The 17,653-nt window shown below is 44.2% G+C and overlaps 1 protein-coding gene across 1 annotated transcript in view; it reads left to right on the plus strand.

Annotated features, from left to right (window-relative positions):
* The window catches only part of LOC124795499 (chorion peroxidase-like), a 244,959-nt gene extending 227,568 nt beyond the window's left edge, over positions 1–17,391 (plus strand). Inside the window, exons 16-18 of the mRNA XM_047259556.1 lie at positions 1,421–1,590; positions 8,482–8,590; positions 15,098–17,391. Coding sequence (XP_047115512.1) covers positions 1,421–1,590; positions 8,482–8,590; positions 15,098–15,254 — 436 coding nt within the window. The 3' untranslated portion in view covers positions 15,255–17,391. The remainder of the gene's footprint in view (positions 1–1,420; positions 1,591–8,481; positions 8,591–15,097) is intronic.
* Positions 17,392–17,653: the final 262 nt, after the last annotated feature.

Below are 17,653 nucleotides of genomic sequence, written 5' to 3' on the forward strand. Positions count from 1 at the left end.
AACTTCGGTGATCTCACGGGAACCGGTGTATCCACTGCGGCAAGGCCGTTGCTCTTTTACATGGATCACCTGAGTACAAATGACAGCTCTTCCAAAACACTGCCAGTTTATACGTTGTGTACGCGATACTACCGCCATCTGTATATGTGCATATCGCCATCCCATTACTTTTGTTAACTCAGTATGTATGTCCCGAAAAGACCATTAAGGTAAAATTACACGTATTCGAGTTTACACGGGGGGGGGGGGGGGGGTTACCAATAATCTTTGTTCCCGCGGACCATCCACGACAGTCAGCCACAAGGAACCTTCTGCCTTGCGGTGTATACAGAGTGTTACAAAAAGGTACGCCCAAACTTTCAGGAAACATTCCTCACACACTAAGAAAGGAAATATGTTATCTGGACATGTGTCCGGAAACGCTTACTTTCCATGTTAGAGCTCATTTTATTACTTCTCTTCAAATCACATTAATCATGGAATGGAAACACAAAGCAACAGAACGTACCAGCGTGACTTCAAACACTTTGTTTCAGGAAATGTTCAAAATGTCCCCCGTTAGCGAGGATACATGCATCCATCCTCCGTCGCATGGAATCCCTGATGCGCTGATGCAGCCCTGGAGAATGGCGTATTGTATCACAGCCGTCAACAATACGAGCACATTTGGTACCGGGGTTGCGTAGACAAGAGCTTTCAAATGCCCCCATAAATGAAAGTCAAGAGGGTTGAGGTCAGGAGAGCGTGGAGGCCATGGAATTGGTCCGCCTCTACCAATCCATTGGTCATCGAATCTGTTGTTGAGAAGCGTACGAACACTTCGACTGAAACGTGCAGGAGCTCCATCGTGCATGAACCACATGTTGTGTCGTACTTGTAAAGGCACATGTTCTAGCAGCACAGGTAGAGCGTCCCGTATGAAATCATGATAACGTGCTCCATTGAGCGTAGGTTGATGAACATGGGTCCAATCAAGACATCACCAACAATGCCTGCCCAAACGCTCACAGAAAATCTGTGTTGATGACGTGATTGCACAATTGCGTGCGGATTCTCGTCAGCCCACACATGTTGATTGAGAAAATTTAAAATCTGGCCACGTTCGAGTACATACTGACGAAACTAAACTGAGCTCTAACATGGAACAGTGCAGCGTTTCCGGGCACATGTCCACATAACATCTTTTCTTTATTTGTGTGTGAGGAATGTTTCCTGAAAGTTTGGCTGTACCTTTTTGTAACACCCTGTAGATGTAGACGCTGGTGGAGAAGTGAGAGGGTGAGGGGTCCTGATCTTCTACGATTGCCACTGACGTTTGAAGGACATTACAACACTACAGCCACTCCTTACTCTTCGAAACACCTAACACTCTCCTGTCGTGCCTGTGTCGTGTCTGAGAGTGGTACTTTTGCACCGGCAGACATCCGAGCGACGTGGACCTGTGGTCGGGCGGTCTGTCGGAGCAGCCACTGCCGGGCAGCATGGTGGGCCCCACGTTCGCCTGCATCATCGCCACGCAGTTCAGCTACTCCCGCCGAGGGGACCGCTTCTGGTACGAGCTGCCCAACCAGCCCTCCTCCTTCACGCCAGGTAAGCTTGCTCTGCTTTCACTACAAAATTACCCTTCTTTATTGTTGTTTCAAGAGGAATAGACTCTCTATATATCCTTTGTGTTTAAAATTTACATTCGTCCCTTGTGGGTAGGCGGGCCTAACAGCGGACACGTTCCCGTCCTTCGGCCATAGACCTTTTTAAATTTACTGATTAAAATGCGACATTTCATGAAGTTAAAATGCAGGTGATGATGTTCACAAAAATATGATTGTGGTATGATGCACATTCAGAATGACAGTGAGAATGATTACTTGTGGTTTCGTGGTAACTGATTGGGTATGGGAGGTACTGGGGAGAATGTTGGATGGATTGGGTACAACAGTTTTGCTCTAAAAGCTATGTCCCAGGGCTGGTGGCAACAGCCTGGCAGTACATCTGAGGGCTGTAGTTAGATGTCTACGGCATCATCGCAGGGTTCTTTAGCTCGCCTTGCCTCTTATGAAGTTGAATGTCCCTCTCGCAAAAGATTACACTCGGTAGCGGTTCCGATTATGAAGTGGTGTCCGAAACTGATCTGGGAAAATGTTGGTCTATCTTTCAATAAAGAGCACAAAAGTTTATTTTAATGGATGTCTGTCATTTATTTAGTGCAGCAGTTCTTGCCAGCACACTGTTCAAAATACACATACCAAATATAGCGCAACATTCCACATAATTACCTACCTTGTAAATATGAATTTGTGAATTACTGTGTGAATCGTATTTCAAGATAATGTAATCAATATAAGCGATCCATAATAACGGTTTTGTCAGTTAATACACTTTCGCTTACGATATTATCAATGGCGACCTGGGACCTTGCACACGCGATTGCCTACTTTGGCAGACGCCATCAGACTCTAATAATGAAAATGTTGTGTACATAGTTCGGCGTAGTCAGCGCGTACATAACTTTCCCACTAGAGCCCGCCCCGCTATGCAAAACAGCGCAGGCGCAGCGCTCGTCCGTCTCCGCACTACGAGATGGCGCTGTCTTAGAGACGGGCCAAATTCTGCTTCCGCCGATCTGCGTATTAATATGTAACGCATCTAATGAGATTGCTGGTAACGTGGAACCTTTTCTCCTCGCGGATCACACTTGAACGCGCGAGGTATTATAACGAGTGTACAGTCCTCCTATCAGTCAGTCTGCATTAGTCTGCATTTGTCTGTAGTCATGTTTCAGTCTGCGCCTAACAAGATTACCATATTCCTGGACATAGCCATGAAGATAAATGACTAGACACTTTGTCACGTATCAGACATATGTGAGAATAAGATTAACGTACCAAGACCAAAGGAAGTTCAGATTGTCAATTGTAAACAGCATCCAGAATCAAGTTACGTAATATCTATGCCTTTTTATTATTTTAGTAAATATGTGTGAAAATTAATCAAGTTCTGTTTAAAGTTGGTCACCGTCAATCTGCTACTCTAAGCGTGCAAGTGGCATTTCTATCGTCTGACCCAACGGCAGAAGATAAACACGCCACGATAAGACCACGAGACATATTGCTGACACTCGCCTACTTCGCTAGAGCGACAAGTCAAATAATCTGATGGTGTGTGTTCCGAAGGTCTTACAGTACGTACACCACAGAAAATAATTCTTACTCTTAATAAATCTTAACATCAGTTTAACATATTTGTGCGGTGACCACTCTTCAGCTCACTGCAGCTCAAGGCATTAACAACTGCTAGCACCTACCGTCCATTAATGACAGCACTAGGCTGCCATCCAACTCCCTCGTCCGTGACGGTGGCGTTTGTGTCTCATGATACTGGACCAAGCAGCGTCGACAAGAAACAACGCTACCAGATGTGGAGGTGCTCCAAACAGCCAATGACAATTGGGGACTCTGTCTTCATGTGAACTATCACGCCTTAGTTCACTCACGAGACGCCACATCATCAAATTTTGCTGCTACACAGTAGGGTATGTGACAGATTGCACAAAATTACGATTTCCTCTGTGCTAATTTGCTATAAACGTTTCAGAGCGTTAGTGACATCGTAAAGGAAGTGATAGCTGGGATGCAGGTGTTAGGATAGGAGTGTGGTGCCAGATGACTGAGGGCAGAGTGAATTGGAGCTTTCATTTGTGTTGGAATGGCTACGGTGGATTATGGTTGGAAGGATGGGATGAGTTCACAGTGTGGGAGTGAAAGGCGGTTGGGATTCGTTACGAAAGAATATGGAGTCCATAGAGATGGAGTTAAGGTGATAGAGGCACAGCAGTAGACCAGGGTTCTCAAGAATGGTAGAGACTATAGGTGCCAGGACTCAAGTTTGTGCTGAAAGGAGAAGTGTTCTACGTGTTGAAGGAGATGAGGAAATCTCACTAGCTGATATAAGAGACCTGTGGAGAAGTGCAGACGAATATGGAAGCAAGGGAGAGAGTTGAATCAATATTTGCTGTCACCTAATGGAAATATTTTATATTTTTTAAATGAGAACTGATCCTGAAACAACATTCATGCTTATCTTTTTTCCCATTACTCCTTGCCATCATTCATGCTTTTTTAGTCATTTAGATTTACCATCCCATTGCTTCACATGACCAAACATTGTCACTTATGCCTGTTACAGGCTAATTCTCACACTTGGTTGTGGTAAGTTTCCCTCTCAACCCTAGGTCCATTGAGTAAGTCTGAAGTGACTGACGTTGAAGAAAAGAAGATTCGTATTTAGCGACTCGTTGACGAGAGGGTCATTGGAGACCTCTGTTGGTTGGGGAAGGATGGGGAGGGAAATGAACCGTGTCTTTTTCGAAGGAATCTGGCATTTGCCTTAAGCGATTTACGGAAACCAAAGAAAACCAACCTCTAGATGGTCAGGGAAGGATTTGGGCGACCGTCCTTCCGAATGCGAGTCCAGTTCGTTATCACTGAGCCATCTCGCTAGGTCTATGTCTCTCTTTTGATTTATTCATTATCAGAAGCTCAGAATTAGGCAGTTCAATTCTGAAAATATCAGTACTAACAGGATGTTACGAAACTATTCTCTCAAATTAGTAGACGAGAATGAGAACATCACATCACACATGTTTTTATGAGGAAGATATGGCCTCTGACGTTAGGGAACATTTTATTGGAGGTACTGACATAAGCTGTTGTGTGGGTGTCACTGACTGGGAATGTGTACTGACATTAAAAACTGCTCTGTATACGAATGGTTGGCTCCGAGGTCAACTTGGGAACACACCGATTCATTCGCAAGCATCATCGCCTTGTGTCAACTATGGAAACTTTTGTGTAAACATACCGAGTCAGTCACAATCATTATTACCTTGTGACAACAGTGAACATGGACTGGCTTACGTATGCTGCAATGGTTGACATGTATCCGGTTTATGGGTCTGTATAAGGAAATGGGCGAGCTGATGCGAGACAGCATTGACAGCTCTTTCCCAACCGACGGATTCCACGACACCAAACATTCGGACATCTGCATCAACAGATACTTGAAACAGGCACTTTCTATGCAAATACGCATGATACAAGTCTGAATCGAACAGTGCAAACCCCAGAAATGGAAGAAGAGATTCTGCAACTTGTTAAACACACTCCATCTACAAATGCACGACGCATTTCACACATCCTTAGTCTCAGATACATCTTGTGTGGAATGTACTACATGACCAGTAGCTTCATATTTTCCATCTTCATCACTTGGAATCACTGGTACTTGGCAACGGGTGTAGTTTGCACAATGTTTTTTACAACGGACTGCCCCGCGCCCCTTACTCCCAGGCGAGGTCACGTGCAATGACGAGGCTTTGTTTACTCGTGAAGGCTGGTGCAATATCAGCAATTCGCTTGTTTGGGCACATGTGAATCCACTAAACACGCGATCTCGTGCTCATCGATGACGATTCGGTGTTAGTATGTGGGTAAGCATTCTCGATGATAGGTTGATTGGACCATACATTCTTCCATTCCGCCTCAACGGATCTCTATCGCATCGCATCTTCGTGGAACATGTGTTACCAAAACAGCTGGGGAATGTACCTCTGAATGTTGAACAAAGAATGTACTTCCAGCAAGATGGGGTGCCAACCCATTTCAGAATTGCTGAGAGGAGTCATCTGAGAAGCACCTTGGGGAATCTATGGATCGTCCGAGATAGCCCTATGGTGTAGCCATCCAGGTTCCCTGACCCCACGTGTCTCGATTTCTTCCTCTGGAGGCATATGAAGCGACTGGAATATGAAACCGTTGTGGAAACAGGAGAAGATCTTGTCACTAAGAATTGCTGTCGCTGCTGATACCACTGCAGTCAAGCCACAGATCTTCGAACGGACAGTCAATGGTCCGACAATGTACTACGTGCATACAAGCAAGGTCGTGTGAATGCCACTGCTGTTATCAGCATTCTAAACTAGTTTCAGAGTAAATTGCCCCTAGCATCAGAAATTGCTACTAAGGGCCGTATGTGCCATAGCTATATATGTTATTCTGAGGTTCTCTACCTCCTGCATTAACCTTAATGAATAGTTTCGGAACATCCTGTACAGGAAGTACTCAAATGTTATTCGAACATACCACCATGATCGTACGTTCTGAGTGTAGAAGACGGTGAATCAATAAGAATACCAAAAAAATCAGTTACCTGAGAAGCTATTTGATAACTGGGAATTCAACCTTTCTGTAGAAAGGATCGTGATCCCGTCGACTACCAGATAATTAAGCACGGAACTCTAAAACTCGAACTGGTGAAAGAAACCGGCCGTGCCATTTCAAAGGAACCATCCCGGCAGCTGTCGTAATTTAGGGCTATCATGAAAAATTTGAATCGATGTACTTAAACCGGTGTTCTCACTGGTGTCTTACCAGCGTTCCACCTAGCTCTCTGACTTATCTATAGACGTCACTTTACTTCAACACACCGAGCGAGGTGGCGCAGTGGTTAGCACACTGGACTCGCATTCGGGAGGACGACGGTTCAATCCCGTCTCCGGCCATCCTGATTTAGGTTTTCCGTGATTTCCCTAAATCGTTTCAGGCAAAAGCCGGGATGGTTCCTTTGAAAGGGCACGACCGATTTCCTTCCCAATCCTTCCCTAACCCGAGCTTGCGCTCCGTCTCTAATGACCTCGTTGTCGACGGGACGTTAAACACTAACCACCACCACCACCACCACTTCAACACAAGGGGACTACTAGCGCTACGATGGAGCTATTTGTCTTTGCGTCCCACACTGCGATGTTTAGGTCAACTCAGTGACGGTGGGCGAGTAATTTACTAAGGAGGTGCTGTTGCCCTCCGTCGAAAAATATTGCGCCCTAGTTCCTACACAAAGAAACTACACTTTCTAAAATTCTGTTTACAGAGAATTTTGTATTGTGGATATCCACAGATGTAAAACTATATCATGATGAAAAAGATCGCTTCAGGTGTATGATTAATATTTATTTAGGACCCAATTAGTTTCATGGTGTTAGAACCACATCTTCAGCGATACAGTTATATATAAACAAGAACAAGACGTACAAAGATCCTGTCTCGGTTAAAATGTACTTGAACTGTATACGAAACTACATAGGAATATATGAACTGACATATATTTCATAACTTAGCTGAAGCGATAACCAGTGATAACCCAACATTCTGTGTCCAGTTGTCATAAAAATGTTCAACCGTCAGCTAAATATAAGAAATATGTTTCCGATAAAGGAAACCTAGAATAAGGATAAAGTGGTAAACTAGATAGATGAAAAACTATAAAATAAATCGTATGTGTAGCTGATGAAAATTTTGGTTGATCTGGTAAGGTAAAATAGATCTCTGAAACTAGAGTCTGCCTAATTGTACGATAAGTAACAAAGGTCAAGACTACATAAAGTGCTGCTTACAAAATAGACGATCATCGAGGTAAAAGAACGCCTGGCCGAAGGGAAAATCAAAAATATTATACAGACTTACCAAAGGCGTAAGATCGTTGTGGTGACGTGAGGCACGCAGAGGACGTCAAGACTAAAAATGAGCTGAACTGGGGACGGTGGTGATAAGTGAAACGGACGCATGTGCGTGAGAACGTATTCATCGAGAGGAGACATAGGAACAGAATCATAAAATGTAGCAGAGCTTGAGAAGAAGAGAAAAGCCTGGGCTAACGACGAACTGTTCGAGGAAGACTATATGCACCGTCTCCAAGTGATGGAGAGTTTTTTACTGGTCTTGTTCCTGGTGACCAAGTAATTGCTGCAACGCTGCCGTGTGTAACTGCTACCAAGGCAAATATCCGAAATTACGCTGATAAATCGGTCGTGGTCTATTTCTAAAATCTTGGGGAACCACAGAAAATCACAATGACTGCATTCTAATGGGAATGTCTGACCACTGCACACCTAGTTCCTTTCAAGACAGCTGTGGCCTTGTGTAATGTGTCGGACCACAGGGTCACCATTTTATAGTTCGGTCAATGCATTCTGAGATAGAATTCTGAAGATTTGCAATTCAAATAGTACAATTTATTTACTGATGAAGTGGGATTCACCTTTACCTTTCGCTCATTACCACATGGACACTAGTACATTTTTTTCATTTTAATTCTATACAGTGTTACAATGAAAATAATTTCAAGAGAAGAATGTAATTTGTAAATTTTTCGATAAGCTGACTGCACTCTTAATTGAAGGAAATTGAGTCCATATCTAAATCCGGCAGTCCAAATTTTTGTTCCCATTAGCAACTTAACGAAAATACTGTGTGGAGTCCGTGAAAAAGTCTATGGTCTGTTTTTTCCTAAATCCTTCTGCAACTATGATAATTTCTTATTAAGTGATTGCGTTGTATGTGCTTGTTAGTGCGTAACAAAAGGAAGTGCAGATGTTATAACTATAGTCTCTTAATTTACTATTTCTCAATATTTGTGTTTCTATTTCAGAGCAACTACAGGAACTTCGGAAAATCAAGCTGTCCAGGGTCATCTGCGACAACACTGACATCATAGATACGATACAGATATATCCTATGGTACTGCCTGACCATGAGATGTAAGTAAATGTTGATCTTATAGACGGTAATACTTTTAAATTATGACAAACGTTTCTCCTCGTTTTCCTATTGACTTTATCACTATTCGCCAAATTTGTTTCACATGTTCTGTTATCCTTACTCGTGGCTAAACATAGATAACTGGCAAACTTTTAAGAAATGTTCTACTGATTCGTAGTAAACGGGGCCGACTTCACGCATTTAGTACACGATTTCATGGCAATGATAAAGCTTTGGGAAGTGGAAGAGACGACGTAAGTTCATAGATTTTTACTGCCGCTGCCTTCTGGAACTAAGTCCTTTGGCTACACCGGTACCGTGGACGAGAACCCGTCTTAGTAACCATGGAGAAGAGAACTTGTCTTTCCACCTGTAGCCACACAAGGATGGGGATGTTTCAAAAATCATTTATTATTTAATGATTTATCAAAGCTTAGACATAAAACAGTTCAGTGCCACACCAAAGCCTACTCACGATGTTGCTTCAACATATTTGTGTCCGAGGAGTCTTAATGAGTGTAATGCGCGCATTATCATGGAAGGGAAGTCATTCTCGGGCACTAGGTCCCCGGCCAGTGAAAGGAAGCTGTTGGTAGCAACAGAAGCTTACTAGTACGATATTGCAGTGCCTGTTTTGTTCAGAATTACGGTGCAGTATTCATTCGGACACACGTGCAAGTCCGAAGGAACAGGCACTACGGCGAGTACAGCCGCTATGAAATACATGAGACGTATTCGCAGTTGCGAATATGGACAACTATCAGCTGTATATTGGAATGACGGTAATGAGCATTTGTGCTGGATGGAGACTCGAACCCGGCTCTCCCACTTATTGCCTTACCATTTTTTTTTATTTACAGATTTTCCGACTTTCGCGAGCGGCCTCCTTATCATTTTTTAATTTTTTAAATAGAAAGTGGAGCAGTCATCTTCAGACCGGTGGAGGCAGGTTGGGCGGGGGTCGAAATTCGAGGCCTGCGCCTTCCCCTTCACATTCCTGAACGGCTCCTCTCCATTTTGTTTTTATTTCGGAGCAGAATGGCAGGTGAAACAAAACATCTTTATTCTTACAAAGGTGCTCCTTCAGGGACAAACAACTAAACAACAAAAAATTAAAGCATAAATAATTCTAAAGGCTGCCCCTACTAGAGGAATCAACATTAGACACGACACCTTCTGCTGCCACCCATCAATATGTCCATGGGTCCTTCTAATCCATCATTAGGGCCGGACACGTTGTCACGAAGAAAGAGTTCACATGATTCTATCACTTGTTCTAGTCCGTTCTCTAAAATTAACATGCACATAAGGTTAACTTCACCTACCCAGCACACCTCAACTGGGGGAGGGTCGCAGAAGACACTATCCAGGTAATTAGCAAAGTATTGGCGGTAGTGCGGGTGGCGTCATAGACGAGTGATTAGTTCCCATAGGAAGGTTCAAAAATCGAGAAAGTGTATGTCATTAGCATGGTAAAGATACAATATGGAAAAGCCCTTGATCCATATCACTGCATTCATGTTAGTACGTGGGTAAAGCGTCATCTCCGGGATAAGAAGGGATGTCGAAGTCTGCTGTAGGGATCGTCCATGAATGAGGGCCAAAATCAGTCTCATGTACCTCCACATCTCGACGGCGGGCCTACACTCCCAATGGTGTTCATCTGTATCAGGTAGCTGGCACTTTGGGTATAACGGAGAATCAGCCATACGCATGGAATGGAGCCTCTGGCAATTCATATATTTGTGACTGACCACCAAATATCAGGCATCACTGACATCAGAATCGAGAAGAGCGCCATGCACTGAACGCTACACCACCGACCAATTAACCGAGGGTAGACGGCATTCATTCGAATTATAGGGATGGCCTCGCATCATAGGGCAGTAAACATCGTAGGCCCTCCGCAGTCGCTCACTTGGCAGGTCCGCACTGACGTAAATGAAGTCCGCAAAATTTCCTTTAGGTGAGATAGTGGGGGCAAAGTATGCGCCACTGCAATGGGTGGTTAGTGGGCGTCAGGGGCCAGTTCTTCAATCAGAGTTCCTATGAAGTTGCGCTGGCGGTGTTTCCGCATCGTTATCATTATGATTACATATAAGGCAACTGCCCTAACTAGCACATTGGCCATTCCAAGACCACCCTTTGTAGTAGGGGGGTTGAGCGGGTCATATTGCACTTTGATGATCATTTCTGCTCTGGCAAAATAACCAAAGACTGCTCATCTTTGGCACTGGGAGGACCATGGCCAGATGGAGTGTCCCAGATGCCAGATAGATGCTGATGTAAGCCAACCACTATAGCATGTTCAAGGTTCGCAGCAAGTTGCCATGGGCATCTGTACCTATGTCTTGTAGGAGATGAGTATGGGTAAGCTATGCTGTCTGTCGACTGTCACTCGTGAAGGTAACCCCCAAACGTTTGATAGTATACCAAAGAGGGTATGGGCCTGAACTCCCTTCTGGGAAGCTGCTGGTGATGACCATCACTTCAGACTTCTTTAAGTTCAAGCGGCTTTCGGCTGCGCATTTCAGTCCAGTGATCTTTGGACTTTGGCTGGCGTGTGAACTAAAAACACTAGATCGTCCTCATACACTCACTAAGTCCCTGCAGAGAGCATCATAGTCAGTGTTAAGTGGCTCCATGGTAGCGGCATACATAACCACTGACAGAGGGCAATCTTGCCTCACAGTGTGGGTGATAGTGATCTTGCGTGCTATACGTCCATTGATTGTAGCCTATGAAGTCGCACAATGAAGAAGGTGCATGATGATGTTTATGAAACGCTGGGGGAACGCCAGCTGTCAAAGCAACTTTTCAACATAATCATGCCATACCCTATCAAAAGCTGGGTCAAAGTCCACCAGTACTAAGGCTCTATGCACATGACATGCCACCACCAGTGCAATGACATCGTGGTAGTCACTGTGTGGTGTCTGTATGTTGTTTATACCGCCAAGACACGTCTGGTCAGTAGAGAGGACTTGGCGCAGTACACGCTAAATTCGGTCAACCAGAATTCTTGTAAATATCTTTAAATTGCTATTTACCACTATAATAGGCCGGTCCTATCCAGCAGACGGCTTGGGGACCAATATAAGGATCCCATCAACAAAGGCAGGTGGCATCTGCACTGGAGGGTACATAAGTTTTTGGTACGTCGTGACCCATCGGGGCGTCATAATATCCATCAGCTGTTGATATATCACAACCTATCAGGACATCAAAACATCACAGAACGTGTGATAGAACTCTACTGGTAGACCATCTGGGCCCGGCGATTTGTTGATTGCTCCTTTACTGAGGGCATTGGCGAGTCCTCCGTCATTATGGGTTCCACGTGTGTCGCTGCCACGTTGAAATCGAGGTTCTGAGGTGGGAAGTGGAGGTCGTCATCCATCGCCATAGCATCCTGCTCTTCTGCAGAGTAGAACCACCCATAATGTTCCAAGAAGGCGTTGGCAATATCCTTTTTGGCCGTCAGGAGCCAGACGTCTGCCATATCCAGCACAGAGATCAATACTCTGTGACGCCTGCAAAGTTTACGGATAATGTGATACATGGCCAGCAATTCACGCCTGATCCGGTCTTGACTACGGGCGCACCCAAGCGTGCCTCAAGACGACATGACACAAGCATTGTGATCTATGCTCGCAATCTCTGGACCTCAGTCCGATGCCCTGGCGACAGTGGTTGGGCGGATATATCCCACGGTGGTATAAAATGATGTGTCATTGCCAACACATAGAATCTCGAGAGTAATTCATCATCACACGCCGCAGTGCAGGTTTTGCGCAATCGAACCACCACTGGATAGTAGAAGAAAACGTCAGATTCCGCCTCTCACAGTTCCTCCAGTCTTCACGATCCACTGTCGACACTATGGATCCTCCAGGAGCGCTACAGTCGTCTTCCGTGTGCTCCAAATCCGCCACTCTCTCTGTCGTGGGAGAGAGAGATGATGTAGAGGTTGCCATCATGATCTGTAGAGGCTGCTGGCCATATCTCGGCATCAAGCGTTTCTGCCATAAGTCCATGGGAGACACTGATGCTATCAAAGCAGCTCGCTGAATGCCCGGTAACATATACTGCTGTGGATACTCCACCATGTGTCCATGCGGTGAAGGTCTTGTACTAGGCGTTGCAGTTCTCTCCATGTGTTAAGTGTGGCATTTGATCCTGTGGTGACAGGACACAACTGGAGTCGCCCCATAGGATGATATGATCGTAGCATCCTTCCATCAAGAACACTTAACATCTCGAACGGTCTGTCCTCTTGTCCTTACCAGAGGGGGCATACACATTCGCAATCCTGACGCCCTGATATGTGACAGCAAGTCCTTGTGCTGATGATAGTAGGTCACACGATCGATCACGATGCCATCCTTCACAAGAACGGCCGTACCACTGCCATTGCTGAGGGAGGTAGACCAGTGATTAGCACACCGGACTCGCATTCGGGAGGACGACAGTTGAATCCCACATCCAGCCATCCTGATTTAGGTTTTCCATGATTTCCCTAAATCGCTTCAGGCAAATACGGGGATGGTTCCTTTGTAAGGGCATGGCCGACCTTCCTGTCCCATCCTTCCCTAAACCGCGCTGTTTAGTCTGCTCCCGTAAATCAATCCAACCCACCAACCACTGCCATTATCCGTGGGTGGCGCCCTATAAACATCTTCCTGGAGAATGTGCAACGTCGAGAACTGCTGCACAAAAGAAGTCATGAAACATCTGCATCTTGACTTCAGAACTGATGGTATTGAGATTGATGGCTCCAATCGGGCAGTCCAGTCATTGGGAGTAGGTTTTGCTGATGCCTCTTGGGAGACGTGGAGATGGGAGACCGGAAGGAGGCCCTGCTTCAAAAATGGGTCCCCTCCAATGTCCATTGGCATTTAACTGTCGTGATGTGAAGCACCTGGAACCGCTTTAGCTACTGCAGGAAACGTCACGCCCTCTGTATCGTCGGCCCACCCAGGCAGGATTGTGTTGCGATCATTCCTCAGAATTAACGGGACAGCCGAAGGTTGCAGTATTTCTGTGATAGGGTCAGATACTGAATTCATCTGCTATCCTTCATCCAGAAGCGTGGCACTGCGATACGTCTCATTCAAATCTGCTGCTGATCGAATCCTGTCAGGGGAACTTACAATAACTTCCTGCTGGTGATGGTCATCACCATCCAGATCTTCGTCTTCTGTCGGCTTGATCATGCACGTATTGGATGGAACCAGTCTACATTTCTTTCGCCACTTGGGAGCCCGTTGTTTTTGGATATGAGTGTCAGTATCCAACAACCACTGAGGGAGTCGTTGCCATCAGGAACAAAAGCGTCGGTTCCCACCACCAAATCTGTGGTGGCCAACTACTTCTGTAGAGTCATTCCCTCTTCGCATTGCAAAGCTGATGCCGGAACTTGCTCCGACAGAGCAGAATATCCGTCTGTGGTGCCCTACCGCCGCATCGGAGGCTGCTCAGCGTCGACTGAAGGCGACGCTTCTGTCGACAGTTGATGGTCAAATGGAATGGTTTCAAGGGCGCCACGTACGTCAATGGGAACACCGTTGGATCGGCTGGCACCTCAAACGGCAACTCGGACACGCGGACCGTCCTCTGGATCTGTATGTTCCACTTTCACAGGGCCTATGTGTTTATCCAAACGTCTGAACTGAAGGTCAGTCGTTCTTTTGAGAATCCTTTCACAAGCCGCGTCGTCCACCAGTTTCAAGTAGACGACGGTGCTCACGATGGAGAGGTGAATCCCTATTAGGTCGTGGCAATCGATGTGAACGTCATCTCGTAAAAACTGTTCAATTACTAATGCTTTCGGTTGTGCGTACTCGCTCGTAAAACTGAACTTCAATGTCGACTTTCGTTGAATATGTCATGATGCATCGAAGGAAGTAAGCTGCACGGAGATGGTTGTAAACCACAACATTCTGATGAGCAGAGTTTCTTTGGAGTGACACCAACTACACGCTGCAGAAACGAAATTGCAAATATCTGCCGAAACACCAGAGAAAACGCACCTGACGACTCTTAGGAGAGACACCGTCCATATCTCTCTTAATCGTCCGTTTTCTGTTGCAACGCTTGTAGATGGGCCAATTTCTTGTATCTAATTGCGTTTACGATTTCTTCATTCCATATCCTTAGTCCTTTTTTCTTCCGGTACTTTCTTTTTTTACGTAACACTTCATTAGATATAGTTCTTACAGCTTTTAAAATGTTATCCCATTCCTCATTAATTCCTTGTTCTTGTAAACAATCTTCTTTAGTATGAAGTTTATATAGCCTGTTCTTGTGATAGGAATATTGGTAAAGGTTCTTCGTTTGCTCTTCCATTTCTCTCCATTTTCTTCCACCTCTTTTAGAGATATAATTTTAACATTAGCAATTAGTGATCAGTGGATGTATCACTTCCCCGAGAGACTCTTTTTACTTGCGTGACCACCTGTTCTCCGGAGCCTGTGGCTGACAGCTGGGTGCTTGCGTGTTGACAGCAACCCGCGGGTTCCGTGCCGCAGCGGGGTCATCCCCAGCATCGACCTGACCAAGTGGGCAGAGTTCGGCTCGCCGCAGCCGGTGCCCGCCGCCTCCACCTACGTCAGCAACATCGCCTCCGTCTTCGACGTGCTCGGCAAGAGGAAGAGGAAGTAGTGCGACGCTCGTCACGGCGCGGTGCTGTAAATACGAAAAACTTGCTGCTCCCGACGGCTGTCAAGCAAGACAGCTCACGGCATCTCGGAGTCAAACCGCACGTCGTTTTGAATTGTTATTCAGTGCTTCCACGCCACCACGGCTGCTCTGCAAGATGATTCACACCACTTTCGATAACAACGGCGGACTGAGAATCCTTACTATCTGAAGTCATAATGACGTCGGACTACGCCTTAGATAGGTCGGTCTTTGCCATGAAGTTACATGCGGTATTTCTGCAGTGCGACCGTAACAGCGCCTTTACTGCCTTTCTACCGCCTATTTAATAGTGTACATAGCTTTGTCGAGTCAGTCAGGTACTTAAGAGAGGTGATATAACAGTAACTTCCTGAGCTTCTTGTCCAGCTGGACTATTGATCCAGTCTGTCATAACAGTCAGCGGCTATACGTTTCCCTAAAATATTCCAGTTGTGCAGCAGGATAGTCTTTTAAACTAAATCCCTAGATTCCATTTCTCGAATGCTATGCAACTTAATAAATTTCCCCGACGTAGCGGTGTGCTCTAAAAAAAATGATTCCCGACTTTTCTGTTTGGAAGCCCCCATTAACAGCCTGCCAACATTGTAAATACTTTAGGCTGGAATAAATTATTGAAGCAGCAGTGGTGACTCTGGAAGCAATGAAATTCTAATTTGCGGATGGATATAGGCGTCAAAATATTTTTCTTTCTTAAAAAAAATTTCGGCCGTGTCATGCAAGTTCATCAGTGACGCCTGTTACCAACTCCACCGTTTAAGGAATTAAGATCTAAATGGTGTGTAAATGAATTCACTGGTACCACGTAATCTGCTCACCAATAGCAGTTACTTCTCTGTAATTATTCAAAACTCGCCACACAATTTGTAATTTTGTAATTAAATATTTAAAGACACTATACGTTTCGGCGTTAGCGTTTGTACATAAAGCATAATTGACATAACTGATGAGTGAAAGAAACGTGTTATACTTATTAAGATAGAATGTAATGTAAATAATTGAATGATGATTAAGTTATACATGGGACGTAAGACGTTTCCTGGTATCGGATGGTCTTTAATGTTTTTACTTTTTTTACTTCGACTCATGTATATTTGTTTAGATATTTATTGTCCTGTAAGATACAGAATTTTTATAACATTTACTGTTTGTAATTCTCACAGTTTTCAAAATATTTTCACCTGAAAACACTTTCGGCTCAAGTATGATCAGGTTTACAAGTCTAAACACTTCAGTCAACAGACGAAATCTTTAATAAAGGAAGGCTCTTTGGGTTTGGGTATTGACACCTGTCCAATTTATTGTACAACAACAAGAAGTACGTTGCTATCACTAAATTATGACCTCTGAAATACAAATGAACGTAAGGTGCGTGGAAATTTTTGTTATCGTTGTTTCTCAACGGTATACAGGCAGCATTAAAAAAATGAAAAAAGATTAGGAAATCAATTTGTCCCTTGTTCATTCCGATAGGATTTCTTGTTTTTCGTGAAAATTTTCTTTCGGTCAAACTAATAATTATATATTTAGCTTCACGAAAACTTAATTACTATCTATTTTTACAATGTTAAATTTACATCAGATACTGTTACATAGGTATAAATTCAGGATTTAATTAAAACACATCTGGCAGGATATTTCTTAAGCTTCAGCGGTAACCTAAGTTCTGCCTTATATCAGAGGTCAAATTGCCTTACCAAATTAATTTCTCTTAATACATTTCCCACCGGTACCTCATATCCTATACTTGTATCAATGTACTTTGCAGTTAGCATCTGCTCTGTACACATATTAAACCTTGCTCACAGAAATGCATTATCCTCTCGAAAGTTATTTCGAAAAACATTTAAGGTTCCCGACCTTTGTATATGCACGCCATACCTTACTCGAAGTGCCAGTTTTTGCATTTCAATTAATATTAGGAAAGAACAGTCAATCTCAGGAGTTTTTGTAGTAAGCAGGTTATCATTTATAGAGTAAGCACAAATGTTTGGTTCAGCTGCTGGTGTAGAAAGATAGCCAGAAGAAAAATATGGCAACTGAAATCTTTACGCTTGACAGCAGTACAAACTTTTAAATATACAACTGACGTTCAATTAAATTTTGCATTTTTATTATCTGGTTAATCTATAATGCCTGCAATCCTATCACATACGTGATACGTATCATCTGCATGGATTAGTCACCAGGATGCGACCAGCAACTTCAAGCACACCTGCTATATATTCATGAATTGCCAGTCCGTCACCACCTTAGCATCTAGTTTACGGGAAGAACTATAATTGAGTTGATAAGTTGGCTCTGAATAAGTGCTATCATCGACGATATGAAATCTATAGAAGCAATATTTACAGTGAAATAAT

Source organism: Schistocerca piceifrons, chromosome 1 (genome assembly GCF_021461385.2).
Source record: "Schistocerca piceifrons isolate TAMUIC-IGC-003096 chromosome 1, iqSchPice1.1, whole genome shotgun sequence".
Classification (NCBI taxonomy): domain Eukaryota; kingdom Metazoa; phylum Arthropoda; class Insecta; order Orthoptera; family Acrididae; genus Schistocerca; species Schistocerca piceifrons.